Below are 13,366 nucleotides of genomic sequence, written 5' to 3'. Positions count from 1 at the left end.
TTTTTTCTTCAGCTGTCCGTAGATTTTCTGTAAAATTACTATAGAAACACAAACACATTTTGTAGTTCTTTTGGTCACTACTGTTTGAAAAATGTTTCTGGGTTAATGTGTGAACACTGGGGCGGGGAAGAGGCAGCTGGCAGGGATCAGCAGTGGCATCAATGAAAAAAACTGGCGTTCACCAACCACCTTCCGATGCTAATCCTTAGGAGTAGTGAAAAAAAGAAACTTATTAACTATCCAAATATGATAGGAAATGTGCCTGTTTAGATGTTTTACCATATATTTCAAATCGCTCATAGAAAACTTGGCCGCTATTAATTAGCGGTGACTGTTTCAAATTTTGTGTGCTAATTCTATTAAAAATTGCGATTAAATGTTTTATATGATTCGTTTATTATCGAAATTCTACCCAGGCATATTCTTGGACAGCTTGACACCCGGGGGTCCTACCAGTTGTAGGCGCTCTTCCAAGCAAGCTGCAAAACACAAATCGATTGTTTATTTTGTGTTTGTTTACATTTTTCGAAGCGCATAAATGGCTTCAACTTTGCTGTCGCCCATGGTGGATTATTACAATGATGAAGAAGAACTCGATAGCGTGGATGACGACGACGATCGGAGTTTCAGGGGGAGAGACTCGGAAGAAGGTAACGTTTTCAACAATATCTTCGGGCTCTGTCTAGTTGTTGGAAAAAACGGAAATGCGCGCTTTATTGTATGAATTTGGATGTGTTTTCTTAAAATGCAGCATTTAAGTCGTTTTCCCCCTTCCAGTGGAAACCGTTTGTCCATGTTGCGTGGTATGCGCAACTGCAAACCAAGTTAAAATGTATTTCTCGCTCCCAAAACTGGAAAGCTACTTCAATGCAGCCACACGTTACTTAGTTAGCTTTCTAGCTACGTTTAGGTACACAGTACCACGAGCAAAGAGTCTGCCTGGTGTGGAACTGTCTCAGGAGTGTGTGATTTGAGCTCAGTAAGCAAAGCAAACCGTTCGGTTTTTTCAGAGTTGGCAGCAAGTCGAGCGAAAGAAATAATCACTGATAAACACGCTAAGATTGCTAGCATTAATATTTTGCGTTATACACAAGAGCATGAAAACCGCGACGAAAAACACCACTGACCACAGTGGCTTGACGTACATGTGCGCTTAAAACAGTGCTCCCGAAGCACAGCTATAAATTTCAACCAGTCGTTTTTTGTTCTAAAAAAAAAAAAAAAAAAAGTATGACAGTCCAAACGTTAATTAGCCAACTTGCTACGTAATGTTAGCTCCGAGCATTGACAGGTCGGCAGGAAGGCAAGCGAAATCCTGCGTGCTGTGTCCACTGCTCTGCCCTTTTCACACACTTCACTGAGACAGAACGGATTGCAGGGAAAGGGAAAGAAAGACCGGATCAGAGGAAGGCGATGACAACACTGCAAGGTTAGCCAATTCCCTGACATTGACCTCCAAAGCGAACAGCTGGACTTATTTTTCTTCTCCTCTCCGGATATGTTCTTCTAAGCCTAACTACGTAAGCTAGAGTCGGGTTACACTCTTTATCAGCAGACGCGGCTAACTTATGCTAGCACATTAATGCTAGCCGAAAATGAAAGGTGCTGTGTCAGCTTGAATACAGAGAGGGGCCTTAGTCTTTGCTCGTCTTGACGTTTCAACGTAAAGCCGGTGAATTTTTTTCGTCAGACATATGTGGTTATAACTTGGTTCCCGAGCTTCTGATATCAAACCAGGTTTGGTGAAACATGCTGGCGTTGTTTCGAGAGAGTTGCTGTTGGATTTACAGCACTGCCAAGTTAGCCGGGATCTGTACTGGTAATTACACCTTGCGAAAAGTGCTTAAAAATATAGATCGTCACTCTTTTTTATAAATGTCATTGAGAAAAAAAGCCCAAGGGCAGTTAAGCAGATGTACCCACTTTAGTTTGGTTTAGCTGAACGTTTTCTGCGGTCGATTCAAGAATACGTAGAGGTATCAGCTGTTATCTTGGCATACGTGGATTTCCCACTGTCTACATTTTCAACCCCAGGGCATTCCCAAGCAGGGTGTAGACCATTACTTCATCTGTGCCACGCACGTACTTTCATCTGCAGATATCTCTGCCACCTGTGCATCAAGGTTGTTTTTGAAAACTTATGCCTGTAAACCTTCCTGACATGATCACATGTGAAGTATTTGGGGAAAAAATGTTTTCGAAATTTAGCTGAGAAAATCCTTTTTTTCTTCTTGATTTTCCAGACACTGAGGATGCCAGTGAAACTGATCTTGCCAAACATGACGAAGATGACTATGTGGAAATTAAGGAGCAGTAAGTTTCTTGCCAACTGTGGATCAGCAGCTCTAACCTTTCACTGAAAATCATTTTTGTTGATGAAAGTTTTAAGTTACAGTGCTATTGTAAGGGGATTGGGACTAGCTTTTCTTTCATTGCAGAATGTATCAAGACAAACTGGCCTCTCTGAAAAGGCAGCTGCAGCAGTTACAAGAAGGTAATCACTTTGACTTATTTTCACATGAATGGAGGTGTCAGGAATTATCCATATTTGAAGGACTGCTGCCTTTTATTGTGTGGTACTGTGTGTGAGCATGAGGATTAATTTTGACTAAATATTTGTCAAGGGCACAGCCAAAACCTTACTTATTAGTTATGGTGATTAGGAATTACATCATCAGGCAGAAGAGCAGTTTAAAAGTGCTCGCTTGTCATTGGCTAAAAAGATAAAACAGTGATGACAAACGGCCCTCTGCCATGATCAGCTCATTTTTATTGTTAAGACTGTCTGTTGTTTACTGATGCAAACTGCTTCTAAACTGCTGAGTGAGCTGTTTGAAAGTACTGTCAGCTATCCCAAAAGGCTTTTACTGATCATGCTGATGATTGTAGAAACTGCAGAGTGATAAGTTGTGTTTTGCAAATCCAACAGTAATTACAGTGTCAGTGTATTCTAGTCTACCCTGTGGTTCAGTGTAAAAGGTGTGGCAAAAAAAAAAAAAAAATAGTAGTGGGTAGTCTACAATACTGGATGGTGTATTTTTATGAGTGAAAAATGCCCAACATTAACATCTAAAACACATTTGTGTCTTTTCAGGCACACTGCAGGAGTATCAGAAGAGGATGAAGAAGTTGGACCAACAGTACAAAGAGAGACTTCGGAATGCAGGCAAGAACATGAAGTGCTTTGCTTCTGATGCATCCATGCCAACCAATGTTGGGCACGTTGTTTAGATTTAAGGAAGCTTTCTGTGTAGTTTGGCTTGTTTATTCAGGGAAAAGCACAGGGCTGCAGACAACCGTGTGTAGCTGAAAATAAAAATAGCCACTACCATGGATTTAAGAAGAGAAGTATGGGTAATGAAAGAATCAAGCCAATGTCCTGATTGGAGTTTTTAAACAGCAATTTTTCCCACACACTTAAATTGACCTTCCCATATAAAGCCTTCTTTTGAGGTGGTCTTCAGTATCATTAAGCTGCTTCGTAAGAATAGTAGTAGTCCTTGTTCTGCTCTGGAGATCTGCTGTAAGCTGGATAATATAAACCTGCATCTACTGAAAACTGATCCTACGCTAGGCTTAAAAAGATGACAAGATATAGTTCCAGGTGGTGGAGTTGGGAGTTTTAGCCACATTATCAGAGACTCACTCAAGAGACAGCTGACGATATTGCTCAGTTACTTGTTATAAAAGCGATATATGCATATATTTTAAGTTATTTGGTGGTTGACTTCACACAACATGTGTGCCTTCCTTCAAGGGCTCCTGCTCACACCCACATGTCCCAAACACATAAATCCATGCGATGCACTTAACTGTATTGGGTGGAATGAAAGTACACACTGTCTACTCATTTAAACTTACAGGATGCTGTTTTGTAGAAGACTGAGCTTCTTCTCTCTGTTTCCAACCTGTCCTCTAACCATTTGGCTGCTTTAATTATATTGGATACTCTGCTTTTGTTGACTCAGTAGCTTGTCTTGTTTGTGATCAGCTTTCTCCTTTGCTTGCTGTGTGCCAGAATTGAATGTACTCAGTTTTTTGCTGATCAAAATGACTGTTTATTTAGTTAGGAATGTAGTGCCAAAAGGCTCTGGTAGTACACTCATAATCACTGCAGTGGAGAGTAGTAAGTATGTAATTACCAATGATCAGTTACTTTCTAACGCTAAAAATGACTAAAAGATAAACAGTCAGTGCCTTATTGTTCTCAGAGTTTTACTTGAACTTGAGTATTTTGCTATAAGCTTCTGGTACTTTGTGCTCCTGTGCTATAAGCATTCTCTTTTATGATTTTTGAGGGTAAATAAATTGAATTTAATGACACCGAACAATAGTTTGCTTATTGTGACCAGTTATGCTTTATTTTTCCCATTGACAGATCTATTTCTCCAGCTTGAGGTAAGTACAACAGCATCTCAGACTGACTGACGCTAATGTAAAATCAAAATCAGCCATTATTTCTTTTGTACTTTTTGGACATACAAGCATACAGTTTTTCTTGCTTTCTGGCTTTGTACCTTCTGCAGACAGAGCAGGTGGAGAGGAACTACATCAAGGAGAAAAAGGCAGCAGTGAAGGAGTTCGATGATAAAAAGGTTGAGCTAAAGGAAAACCTAATTGCAGAGCTGGAGGAGAAAAAGAAGATGATTGAAAACGAGAAATTAACAATGGAGCTGACAGGCGGTAAGGGAGCCAGAGCAGGATTATTAATCAGGGACTTGCTCAGCAAAAGAGAGATGGGGTAAAAAAAAAAAAAAGTGTGTGGGTGGCTGTATTTTTCTTCTTTCTACATATTTTAATATTAAGTTATCAAATGAAGTCTGAATTTCCAGATACAGTTAAGATGCTGACCTCTATTCATCTATGCATGTGGATCTCACACTCATTTCTTCTATTCATAGACTCCATGGAGGTAAAGCCAATCATGACCCGGAAGCTGAGGAGACGGCCCAACGATCCAGTCCCAATACCAGACAAGCGGCGAAAGCCTGCACCAGATATCCTTTGCATAAACTTGTGACTGTAAAATATTCCAGATTATTTATACTTGTAGAATTTGTTCTTGAGATACTTTAACATAAATAATGAATTGATTTTGTGTCTTTAAAAAACCCCCCAAAAAACCTTCTTTAACTCTTCAAACCTCAGCTAAATTATTTGCTAACAGATGAGCAGATAATGGAAGATTTAAGAACACTTAATAAGGTGAGTGCTTCTAAATTTCTAGATGTCATGTGTCTTTGGAAAGCAGTGTAACTCAGCAATTCCTATAATAAATCTTGTCAACCCTGCTTTTTACAGCTGAAATCACCAAAGCGACCAGGTATGATTGCACGTGCCTTCTACTACGGATTTTTATAATGAACATCTATGGGTATACTGAGTTACAGTACAAAATTAATACCTCTTAGATGAAGAGAGTAGCACTGGTCTTCTGCTAGGAGAAAGGGCCAATAAAATGCATCACAGTAATATTTTGTTTCTTACATGTATATTAGCATGGGGATATTAATCAGGTGTTTCTCCCTCCCTAGTGTCTCCCTCATCTCCAGAACATGTCCCCTCTGCTCCCATGGAGAGCCCCACCCAGCGTTATGAGGCCCGCATCGAGGACGGGAAACTTTACTATGATAAAAGATGGTGAATTTCAAGTTTTAATCTGCATCTGACACGATAGCAATTCATACAAAGCGCCACCACTAGATGGCCACATTGTCATGCGTTGGATGTTAGCTTGAGCCTGTAAAGATATTTTACAACCACTGGGATAGCAGCCTTTTTTTTTTTTTTTTTTTTTTTTGTTGTGCTACAGAAAGAGAGATTGCTTAGGAGCTACTGAATACTATGCTTAAAGGCACTGTTAAAAATGCATATTTGTAGAATATGTCTGCACAAGAACCAGCAACGCACTCCCTGCTGTTATGCCAAAATAAGAGTGAAAATCCCTGAATAGACACAGCCCTCCCTTGCCCTTCTATTTCAGAGCTGAGTTGTGAATCAGACATGTCAGAGCATAAGGTCATTTGAAGATGGGTAAAAATAATAGAATTCTGTCTTATTAGCCGTTCATATAGACAAAGTAATTTGAGAAGACAGAGCTATGTGCACTTTTCTTTCAAGGCAAAGTCTCATTTATTGATGGCTAAAGAAGATGCCGCCACTGGAAAGCCTTCTCAAAAAGCCACAGGGAGGCACATGCGTCATTATTCTTCAGTGGGCCCTTAATAATGAAGTACCTTCTGTCAGTCTCTTCCTCTAGGTTTGTTCTGTCCTCTATAAGGTTGGAGCCATTAAAAAATAACAGACTTTTTGTTTTGATTTTTCATTCCAATTATCTACTTAGTGCCTTCTCAGGAGTAATGTGGTTTATTCAGCTGGGTAAAATTATTTATAATGAACTCCCCTCCAGTCTGCACTTGTTTGTTTGATGTTTAGTCTGTGTGTGTTTATGCTGACAGGTACCACAAGAGTCAGGCCATCTACCTGGAGTCAAAAGACAACACAAAGATCAGCTGTGTCATCAGCACAGTAGGAACCAATGAGGTGGGTTTTAGTTCTCATTCCAAGCATCAGCATCTCATCCAATTGCATACAGAACTGTATAATTAATTAAGATTGAAGTATTCAGTGTATATAGTCTTTAAAAAAAATTGTCATTCCTAAAAGAAGACCAGACAAGAAGACCATAAGCATTGTCCTATCCAATAGGAATTGTCTCTCTAGTCAAAGCTCAATGTCTTATGTTTCTCCGTGGCATAGCGCTCAATTGTTTTCCAAAAAAACATTAAAAAGACATCAGCAAGACACACTGTTGCGCGGGGCAACATATTCCATCATTACCAGACTCTATGCCACATGTACTATCCTGCTGCTGTGAATAGTCACCAGAGCACTAAATGTTTATTGATAAACAGCTGAAAATAGTCTCTGAGTATACAATTCTATTTGAGGAACATCTGCTAAAAAGTATGGTGCCCAGCTGTTTTAGGATATTACAAAACAATTTGGGAGGGAAAAAAACAAAGGAAAAATCAAAATGACATTTGAGACCAATTGTGCAGCAATTGTACTTCTGGGTTTCCACAAGCACATTACAAGCTTGAAAATGCCTTGCTAGGTATCAAGAGAATTTTTAGTTTTTTTGTTTTTTTTTTTAAGTTAATTTATTGTATTGATATCTGATAAGACTTCTGATAGCTTTTAAAATGTATTAAAACTATAACACATCCTCACATAAGAAAAATGGTATACCCTCTATTAATTCTAAGCTTTTTAAATACAGAGACATTACAAAACTTATGACTCCCTTTCCAGGTTTTAAAAATTAGGTGAACAAAACAGGAATATTGAATCATTTCATTATTTATTTAACAAAAATAAAAACGCACACACCATGATTTACCGTCTTTTAGCAGCAGTGACTTTAAAGGTCCAGTAAGTAACTTTTTGCGATTATTTAAGAAAAAAAAGAATGTAATAATAAATGTCCATTGATGAGTGTGTAATTGCACTTTTCAAGAAATTAATAATCTCACAAAATGCATAGGGGCAGGCTGGGGTTTGTGAAAGTCACCATGGAAGTTACTGCCCAGTTCCATTTTTATGTATGTGGGTTGAGACCGGCTACATACATAGTATTTCTTATAAATTCCTTATAAATTAAAGATCACAAACAACTCTTCTAAACTGTACATGGCCATTAAAATTTCTACATGCATTCTTTCGTCATCTCTTTCTCATTATGCCTTTCTCCTCCCTCATTTCCACCTAATCTTCTTCTTCCACAACTCAGCTCTCATCTCCTGAACAGAAGGCAGAGGACTAACACACTAAAATGTGCATAAATTAGCTTATTGTCGTAGTTTCTTATCGTCAGCAGATTACATATGTGACCCTCTGGACAGCTCACTATGAGCTGGCTAAACAACAACAGCTGGTTATAACCTAACATTTTGACAGCTAATGTCAGGCTTGAGTGTACTTTAAAAAAAAAAAAAAAAAATTCGCACTTTCACTCTGGTAAAAAGTTTGATTATCTTCTCACATTGACATTTGGCAAATAAACCTTCATACAGAGTCCAAAAATATTAGATTCAGGGAAATTTTTACTAATGCCGGGTAACAGCAGCTAACATCAGTAATGACAACAGCACTTACCGATAGAAATGTGCCAGATATGCTCAACAACTCACCTCAGAAACGCTGTGATCAGACACAAGTGAGATTCACTGACTAATCAATTTGTATCAGACTTTAAAAAATTTTATAGCCTCTTTCAGAGTAAATAGACATGGACACATTATTGAGGGCTAAGATAAACAGCAAGCTGACTGCCTATACTTTCGTACACATGAAGGGTGACCAGAGTTGTTTGTCCTACTGCGACCACCGTAGCTTGGATTGTGCACCCGAATTAGGAGAGGTAATGCCTGTATTATTCTTCAATGGGAAATATACATTGTAACTTAGAACGAAACAGGAAACCCCTTTTAACTCTACACTCCACCCCTCCACGCCATCAACTCAATGTGTAGTTTCTTTTCTCGACAGGTGCGTGGATGGTCACGCCATAGATTTCCAGCAGAAGTATAAATCAGGCTTCAAAACCAGAATTCAGTTGAATGAAATCTACTGACATCAAATGGTTCGACAGCTCTCTTAAGGTCCTGCCACAGCATTTTAATCAACTTGACGTCTGGAGTTTTAAAAAGAATTTAGGCATTGCAATTGCCATTCAGTCGTGCTGTTGTACATGTACTGGTTTGCTTGGGATCATTGTCCTGTTGCATGAGCCAATTTGGGCTTTAGTTGTCAGACAAATGGCCTCCCATTTGACGCTAAAATACTTAGAGGAGTTCATGGTTGACACAGTGCCTGCAAGGTGTCCAAGTCCTGTAGGTTCAAAATAAACCCAAATCGAGCCTGTCTGTAGTTCTTGGGGGTTTTGCAGTTTATCTGAGCACTGTATGGTAGCCTTTGCTGGAACATCTACATTGGAAAAACTGTTAACTGCTTTGTACTTGTAAATAATCTTTCTCATTGTAGAATAATGGACTTCACTTTGTTTGGAACTACGGTTTTACCTTTTCAGCTAACCTTTCCCTTATGTTCATTAATAATATTAGACAAAGTTATTCATTACTGATTTTTGAATGAGGTTAACTTCTCCCTCTGGTATAGCCTACATTATTTGTTGTCATGCTTGATGTCTTTGTGCAGCTCCTTTTCTGTTTGTGCCATACATTATGCATTATGATGGGTGAATACCATTACATTAATGAAGTGCAACATTAAAGTTTTGCTTGAGTAGTTGAATGGAAACGGAGATCATCAACTGTTTCATTGCACAGATTTGACTCATTTTTTGATTTGCGAAACAAAATTTATTAAAATGGAAGGAAAACTGTTCATTTTTTATGTTTAATGTGAATTTATTTATGAGGAACTTTTCCAGCTTCCTTTTAAGGTTCACATGTAGAAGAAAGCAGGTTGGCTGTATTGAGGGTTTCTTCTGTGTGTGATTTCCAGATTTGGGTGAGAAAAACAAGCGACAGCACAAAGATGAGGATCTACCTGGGGCAGCTGCAGAGGGGAGCATTTGTCATTCGTCGGCGGTCGGCTGCGTGAAACATTACCACACCCAATCCCATCTGTGCGTTTACCCATCCATCCAGCCAGTGGCTCATTCATCCAGTTTTGGAGTTTAACATGTGGCCTCACATTCATATTTCATTATCTTATATACACTACCCCCTAAAACACAAATATACACAGACAAGGTCTTCTGTGGCTATGAATATCTCATCCAGTTTTTTTTCCCTCTCATTAACCAAATGCTACTGCAGTGAACATGGCCAGATATCCAACTGTTTTCCAGCCTTATATTTGTCACTATGTGGCATGCATGTAAAACTGGTTTGTGGTCACAAAGATGACTTGTTTTGATTAAAAATCTTTCCAAAGCAATCTTATTTACATTTATCATTAAGTTATTAAGTAGTTCTCAAACAGCCTGATTTGAATAACAGAAAAACTAGCGATGTGTTACCGATCAAGTACTGGGGGCAAAGAAAAAAAAAAAATTTACACAACCGAGGAACTGCTTCAGGTTGAACTGAATATAGAAATCCCTCAACTAAAATTACAGTTACTTTATACAGGAAGCAATGCCATTTTCAAGAATATGCCTTTTTTCAGTATCATTATGAAGTAAAAGTTTCTTCCTATGCTGATCTGATGATTTTCTTTTTCTTTTTTTGTAATTTGTTATTTGAGAAATGTTTTTTGTGATGTGACCTTCTCCATATGTGAAACTCCTGGATTAGTTTACCAGTATTTGCATGTGGAGTATTATGTTGTGATTTGTACTGTATTCCATTCTATTAAAAATGTTTTCTGCTTAATTTCAAGCTTCAGTTTTATTTTATTTGTTTTTATCCTTGAATATGAAAAGCACCAAACCACAGTTGATAATCTAGAAAAAACAATTCACAACACAAAAACCATTGTTTATGGGTATTTAAGACACTTGAATAACACACAGGTCTGTATTTACTGCCCGCATATAAATTAATAACTTGTTAGTTTGGTGTCGCTTCAAACAACTGAAAGTAGTGGTTCTTGGTATGATTTGAGTTATCATGAACTGGGAGCCTCTGGCTTTAGAGCTATATTTATTTTGAGAGAAATGTTCAGGTGATTATTTTGTACAGGGATCTCATTGCTGTTATTTATGCATAGACTAGTTCTTATATAGTACTTTTCTAATGCAGCATGTCTCATTCACACATACATTCAGAGAAGCAATTTTTCCTGTCTTAAGTGCTTTCTAAAATTCACAAGCATTCACATTCTAAAGAAGCGTCAGTATCTTCCCCAGGGATACTCTGAGAGACCTAGTAGACTTCCAGCCTGACTAGTAGATGACCTGCTTTACCGCCACAGGCATAGTATCACATGTCTTATACTGGTCCTTTATAGGGCCTTTATGGAATCCTTAAATTTATTTTGTCTGAAAAATGTCTCCAGTCCCCAAAAGTCCCCTTACTTCTGATTGGCTGCCCCTCAAAGAACTCTGGACTTCCACTTTCAAAGGGGAATAGTGCAATGAAATGCACAATGAATTTCTGTCCTTTCATAATGGAAGCCCCAATTCATCCTAACTTGAGTGGGATGGTGGGAAGGAGGTTCCTTTACATGCCTAAAAAACCAAACAATAACAACAAAATAAAACCCAATGTGAATATCTTGATGTATTGATGAAATATATTTCATCAAACTAGGCACAAAAAGTAAAAGATTTGGGTTTGATTGATTATTTTTTTGTTACAATAATTTTTCTGGGCAAAAAATAATCTTGCACTGTTGTAAAGCCTGTTTATTTCCCCTTAAATGGTGTTACAGTAGCGAGGAGTTGAGTATGTGGGTTGTCCATCCATTCATCCATCCATTTGCTTCCGCTTATCCTTTTCGGGGTCACGGGGGGTGCTGGAGCATATCCCAGCTGTCATAGGGTGAGAGGCAGGGTACACCCTGGACAGGTCGTCAGTCTGTCGCAGGGCTAACACATAGACAGACAACCATTCGCACTCACATTCACTCATAAAAACTTGCCAAATCTTCACTCCAACGTCAAAAAGCTTGTTCGCCTTTTGACTCTTGGTTGGTGTCTTTTTTTGTCTGTCTGTGAAGTCTAAGAAACATGACGTATTGGTAATTTAACAATCAATTAATTTAACAAACAAGGGCCTCATTAGCATGTGAAAGAATCATACACAGTCACAGAACCCTGGCATCTCCTCGTTGGCACACTGGATGCCATCCTGCAGCACTTGACACAAATTTTTTTATCAAATTTTAATTTACAGCACAAAAAAAGATCCAGTCCAAAAAGTTCTGTTGACCTTTCATTTTGTTTTAAAAAAATCGGTCAGTAACATATTTCTATACAAGGATCCATTTCATAAATGAGATCAATATAAAAAGCTTAGTCTTTCTAACTCCAGTAGGGGTGTCTTGAAATTTTGGGAGCCTTTCTATTGCACTGAACACATGAGGCTGTCTAGATTGAATGAAGTCCTATATCTGCAATAAGATTCCTTCCTTAGTGCTTATGGACGTCACAGCACCACGAGCCACTTAACAGAATCCACCATTTTGATTTCACGCATGAAATAAGCAGCACCAGCAGAGAGTTTCTAGTAACAGACACCTAATAGCTGTCACTGTCAAGAAACACCACCAGATGCTTCCTTTACACAGGTACATTTCTGTTCTGATTTTACTTCACTTTCAACCTCTCCTGTAGTTATCATTTTCAGCTTTAAATACTCAACTATCCAGTTAGCATGCCTTAATACGGTGCAAGGAAAAATGAAAGGACATTAGTGTCATTTTATTTCAGTTCTGACATACTGATTCTGTTTGCTGACTTTTTGGTTGTCTAAATAACTTAAATGCAAAGGACTTTCTTGAGTGTGGAAAAGAGAAGCTGTCAAGAGCTGCAGAGGCATATGCTATTTTTCTGATGGTTATTAGGAGTGGCCTCTGTCACATGTAAGTAGTTTTTTTGATCTGTTGATCATAGCTCCTTTAAACGCTCTACTGACTGCAGACAAGACCCCCAGGGAATCCTGGACCATTTAATGTTTTAACATGTTTAATAATACGTTATTCATTAAGCAACATTGTATAGTAAAGACAAGCATTTCAATTGCTGTTTATTTTTCCAAGTCAGCCAAGTCAGTGTTCTGTGTCCAAATCATCTATTTTTTCACATCAACTTGCCGATGTATCCAAATAATCAACGTGACCGTGTCACCTCCCAGTTCCAGGCCTCTCACAGAGCGACTCTCAGGCATCCTTACACTTTGTAAACAGCTGAATTATTTGGCATTCAGCACAGATCTCTGCTAGCCGACCAGTCTGCCTCTTCCCTCTTGTGTGTCCTATCACTTTAACCGGATGGCATGTTTCACTTTGCCTGACTTAATGACACTGCCTGACAAGGAGGGCAATTACAGTTTTGCCATGCTGCACAAAATGCAAGGCTCATCTGAAAGGGCTTGTTGTCCACAAGCCCGTCAGGTGTGATTGCTCAGTCTCTTGCGGGGACATGAAATGAGCTGATAGTGAATGTGATGCCTGTCTGCTCCCTTTATTGCACTGCATGTCTGACTTTTGGTTAAAGCCACAATAACATACACTCAGGCACTTAATGTAAGATTTACAGGGCTTGGGTTTATTTTAAGCATTGCATCACATACAGCTCATTTAAAGTGATCAGCAATCAGGGGCAGGGGCAGAGTACATAGCCTTCTTGGTGTATTTAACATTTCCTGTAGTTCTTTTTCAAATATTCATTCTG

The 13,366-nt window shown here is 38.6% G+C and overlaps 1 protein-coding gene across 3 annotated transcripts; it reads left to right on the top strand.

The window, feature by feature from the left end:
• Positions 1-435: 435 nt before the first annotated feature.
• On the top strand, positions 436-10,403 carry suds3 (SDS3 homolog, SIN3A corepressor complex component). Of its 3 annotated transcripts, none has more exons than XM_031746900.2 (12): positions 436-650; positions 2,244-2,313; positions 2,439-2,494; positions 3,095-3,166; positions 4,379-4,398; positions 4,527-4,683; positions 4,902-4,997; positions 5,144-5,205; positions 5,302-5,323; positions 5,535-5,640; positions 6,459-6,543; positions 9,529-10,403. In XM_031746900.2, exons 1-12 carry the CDS (start codon positions 539-541, stop codon positions 9,625-9,627), a joined length of 957 nt encoding a protein of 318 aa, XP_031602760.1. In that variant the 5' UTR covers positions 436-538; the 3' UTR covers positions 9,628-10,403. The 3 variants fall into 3 exon arrangements, with proteins under 3 accessions (XP_031602760.1, XP_031602768.1, XP_031602786.1); XM_031746908.2 differs by lacking the exon at positions 436-650 and adding an exon at positions 1,249-1,429; XM_031746926.2 differs by lacking the exon at positions 436-650 and adding an exon at positions 1,991-2,123.
• Positions 10,404-13,366: the final 2,963 nt, after the last annotated feature.

The sequence above is a fragment of the Oreochromis aureus genome, linkage group 12, assembly GCF_013358895.1.
Source record: "Oreochromis aureus strain Israel breed Guangdong linkage group 12, ZZ_aureus, whole genome shotgun sequence".
Taxonomy (NCBI): domain Eukaryota; kingdom Metazoa; phylum Chordata; class Actinopteri; order Cichliformes; family Cichlidae; genus Oreochromis; species Oreochromis aureus.
The sequence above is the reverse complement of the archived record's forward strand: the minus strand, read 5'-3'. Positions and strand labels throughout refer to the sequence as shown.